Source organism: Lipotes vexillifer, unplaced genomic scaffold (genome assembly GCF_000442215.2).
Source record: "Lipotes vexillifer unplaced genomic scaffold, Lipotes_vexillifer_v1.1 scaffold241, whole genome shotgun sequence".
NCBI classification, from domain to species: Eukaryota; Metazoa; Chordata; class Mammalia; order Artiodactyla; family Lipotidae; genus Lipotes; species Lipotes vexillifer.
The window spans coordinates 345,918-350,580 of NW_006784922.1; the positions used below are offsets into that span (position 1 = coordinate 345,918).

The 4,663-nt window shown below is 42.6% G+C and overlaps 1 protein-coding gene across 1 annotated transcript in view; it reads right to left on the minus strand.

Moving 5' to 3' along the window:
- Positions 1-3,386, minus strand: part of ARHGEF28 (Rho guanine nucleotide exchange factor 28) — a 155,666-nt gene extending 152,280 nt beyond the window's left edge. The window contains exon 1 of the mRNA XM_007457043.1: positions 3,232-3,386. Within this exon, the coding sequence (XP_007457105.1) occupies positions 3,232-3,316 (85 nt within the window). The 5' untranslated portion in view covers positions 3,317-3,386. The remainder of the gene's footprint in view (positions 1-3,231) is intronic.
- Between the last annotated feature and the right edge of the window lie 1,277 nt (positions 3,387-4,663).

Sequence of the window (4,663 nt, forward strand, 5' to 3'; positions counted from 1 at the left end):
CATTCCTGGAGTCCTTGAAGTGGACAGCCGTGGATTCTGGCCCACGCCAATCATTAACCACTCAGTTTCCAGTACAGCCTGTCCTGGGCTGCTCACAATATGACAAAGGGCAACTTTGAGATCCCAAGAATACATTTTGGGCAGTTTGGTTTTAACTGCTTTCACCCTCTGCTTACATCACATTCCCCTCTAGAGACCAGTCATTTCCAAAGGCGTTGCTTCTAAGTTAGATCCTTTTCTCTTTCCTTCTGAGGGCATGATAAGTAGTAGATGTGGTTTTTAGTTAACATATAAGTATGGATGGGTTTCTGCTAATCCAATTTTCCTCTTATTACCAAACCCTCTAAATTTTCACCTCACGAAACAAACCAGTAATGTGTACGTGTGTCTATCAAAGAACAGTGATAATAAGGCAGGAGGGGATGTTAAAAGAAAGAGAATACTAACAAGGAGGATCAGGACACAAAAAAGAAGAGAGAATAAAAAATATTTCTGACCAAATATGAAAGGTTTGCTAATAAGCCAGAAATCCCAAGCCCTCAACACCCCTTCACAATTTCCCAGGAGACCAGAACCCACATCCTGAGAATGATGGCGGTGATGATTAGAAGGAAGGCAAGACTAAGGAAGAAACTCAAGCCACCTTAGTTTTAAAGACTGACAGAATAAGGGACAAGAGACCACAGTTTTTCACAACCTAACCACGGAACTGAAAAAAAATCAGGTTCCTTGGTGTTTCTTCTACTATATGAAGGTGGAGCATCTGTATCCTGGGAGAGGTAGGATCCATTCCAAATGCTTAAGATCCCTGTAAGCAGGGACAGTATCCATCTGGTTCACTATTTCGTCCCACCCTCTAGGAAGCACCTGGCACTCTGGACATGCTCGCTGAACACTCAAATGATTCTCCATCACTTCACTTCTTTGGGCCCCATCATACTCACCTATAAAATGAGGTGGTTGGGCCCGGTCATTTCTAAGGCCCTTTTGGCTGTAATGTCTGTGGTTCTGGGATTCCGTCCAGCTGACATTACAGTGTGACTAAACCCACCCTTCACACCTAGGTCGTCATCACTTAACAGACAAAGGAAGCATGGGACACAGTCTGACCATCCCCAGCTCTCTGCTACCAATCTTAGTTTCACTTGTCCTTTGTTTATTAGTGGCAAATAGTTAATCATTTTCAAATCCCAGGTACCTGCTTTCACTTGAATTGAGTTTAATTTATACATGGCTATGTTATGACTTTCTGCTGTAGTTCAAACTGGCTGTGCTCCAGCTTTGGATTTCAAAGGAGAATGTGATTAACGCATTCCCTACAGCTCCACTGGACTCTCAAGGTTCTCCACTGGCCTCCTAATCGTTAATCCCACATCTCTCCAGGCTGTTAGGCTACCTAACGAGGCCTCCCTACAACATAGGCATCCAGTCCGCTAGCCAGGCAATATAAACACAAAACTATATAAAGCAGACTATTCCCCAAATTTAACTGGATGAGAATTAGCACAAAGATTTAGTAGTCTTACAGAACTGCTACCTGCCCTCAAGAATTTCTCCATGTACAAGAACTAATAATATCCACTCTAAGGAATTAAGGACTTTGTGTATCTCCCCTCTCAGAAGTCACTTAAAAGTTTTTAAAAAATTATTTGGAAACAATTTCAAACTTCCAGAAAAGTTGAAAGAATAAGAATAGCACAACGAACACCAATACATCCTCTTTACACAGATTTACCTATTGTTAACATTTTACTCCATCTTCCATTTGAGTCTGAGCTTGCTTTCACATGCACACATTTGTGCACCCTATAGATACTCCCCTCCCCCCGAAACAATTAATGGTAAGATGCATTTATATCATGGCCCTTTACCCCCAAAGAAGAAGCAATTACATTTTAAAATAGAATATAAGGAAAATAGAATGTTGTACAAATGTTTTAAGTCCCCAGTGATAGAATTTCAAGAATGGCAATGAACAGCGTGGGAGATTTGTTCAGGTTGAGGCTTTCTACTATTCCTAGAGAGTCAACCCACTGTATTCCTGGGATCAGCCTTGATCCCAGGCCAAGAGCAAACACACACGCACGCGTACACGCGCACACACACACACACACCTCCATTTTATTTTAGGAGGAAAAAGAAGCCTCGAAATGAAACAGGTACGGTGACAACCGCCAGCTTCCATTTTTCTCCAGGTAAAGCACAGGGTGATATGGTTGGTCATTCTGTTCTCAAGAGAGAATTCTGCTCCCCCAGGACAAAGCTACAGAGGCGGCCCACTTTCAGAAACACCTCTTCTGCTTATAAGCTCACAAAAATGTTTCTGTTTGAACTAAAAACATAACCACATGAAGTCCCTCTACAACACAAGAAAGGGCTACTCACTACCTTTCTAGTTTTGATAAACCTCAGAAGGCAACAATCACCATCCGCTGGGGATGGTGCACTGGACACTCAGGCCACCTCCGCTGTTCCCTAACACCAACTTGTCCCTTGGTTTCCAAGACCTGCACCACAAGAGTGGGTTGCAGGTGAGGGGGAGTAAGCAGCGTGAAGCCACTCCATTATCATCACGCTGCAAATAAATAGCTCTTCTGCCTTTGGCAGTAAAGCATTTTGCATACTTGGTAATTACCGTTAATAAACTTTTTAATATGGGATCGCATCCCCTAGAAATATAGGCTTTCTTATTGAAATTACTTTCTTAAAACCCCTTCCTTAGAGCATCTACAAAATCAAGAAAGTAGAGTAGAAAAGAAAGAATTTTGTTAGGTATAAAAAATTTTTTTTAATTAGCACACGCTTGAAAACTAAAACACAAATGCAGCGGACACCCGGTACTAAGCGCACGCATAGTTCTCTGCACACCCCACAAAGACCAGACACATTTAAATCAACAAGACACTTTATTGTCAAGGTAACACCAAGGTAACTGAGCAAATGAATCCAAAACATTTACCTTGTACTAAACTCCCCCCCTTTTTTTTTAAAGGAATAGCGCATGCACAATACAGCACAAAGGAAGATTTAAAGTGAAAGGAACACAAGAAGGATGAGTAGGTTTACCTTAGAAGTCTATCTATAAAATATTTATATTATAAGAGTTTTATAAAGACATGTATAAACACGCACTTATCAGAAAGAGTCTCGCAAAGCAACAAGGAAAAGAAAGGTAAGAATAGGAAGATGCCCGGCTTGGCTCTGGGGGTAGTAAAAGATCGCGTGATCTACCTTGTTTGGACGCCCTCCGTCGAATCTTCATTTTGGGGAAGGAAGGCCACGAGTAGTTAAAAGGTGAGTCCGAGTCAGAATCCATCTTTTTGTCTTGATGAAATCAACAGATTCAACAGCAGAGACTCAGGAAGAACTCGGACATCCCCAGCCAGGAGGCGAGTCTCCCGTGTGATGTAAAAGGAAGGAATGGGGCTGGGTGAAAGCTGCGGAACACCGAACACCGGGAGGGAGAGGCAATAAATGTTTTGCTTCCTTCAGGCGTTCAGGCATGTAGACCAAGAAGGAGGCTATAAATATGCAAGCCAAACTGGGAAAGTAAAAGGAGGCAAGCACAGCAGCTCAGAGTGGTACTGGTACACCGCAGTCCAGTTATTCAAAAGGTCACTGGGAGCAAATGAATCATTAACTCTCTTCTCATTGCTGGAAATGGAAATGAAGAAGAAAGGTAACTGCAAATTGAAAGAGAGCCGCCTGAGACTCAAGAAAACCCTCCCAATGCAGACGCCAGTTTTGGTCGGGAGCGAGAGGATCATTTCTCAGAAAAGCCACCCTGTGCAGCATGAGATAAAGGTTGAGGTTTATGTGTGTGGACAGCCAGAAAGCTCCAGTACACAGACAAATAAAGGCCGTCATACTCAGGGCAGGGATTTTTCCAGAGCAATCTATTCTTTCATACCATTGGCAGCTTTGGCAGCTTTTCAGATCTAAGAGCCAAAACAACTCTGATAATTCATTTAACAATCCAGTCTCCCCATCCTTTTAATCCAAAAGGGGTTGGAAGCTTTAACTTTTATCCAGAATTGTACTTATTAAATTCATGTAAAGTCATCTACTTCACTGTTGAGCACAATTGGGGCGTTTTAGCTCAAATTGTCACCAAGTTTGGCCATCAGTCACAAGGAGCTGGGCGCCTTTGGGGCTCTGATCTAAACTTGCCGTCCATCTCAGTGGAGCTAGCAACTAATTTACCACAAACCAACAGTTCTTACACAGCCTCCCTGAACAGCTCATCGGTAATTAGCATTCAGTAGAAGCCCATTACTGCCTCCCCATAAATCGCTGACACTGCTCAAACTTACTTCTCTAAACCCCCACCGGCAGGCGCACAGATACATGGGCCCCAAATAAGCTCAAACACGGCAGCCAAGGTCTGCAGCAGGAAAAAAGTATATCCCAAGTCTCATACGGGAGTCTCTTTTAAGCATTCCTTTTCACAGAAGTATTGTATTTTGGTTTGAGGGCATCTGACGGCCAAATAAACTAAAGGACAGTGGAAAAAGTACGAGGATCCTTTCAACTCTGCAGATCTGGAACATGACAATATGTGTCTTAATTAACATTCATCTCTTTAATTCAATTATTTCAAAAATTGTTGGCACTCTCGTGCCATGCTGTGTGAGAAAACAGATGCATAACCTGCTCCCTGATA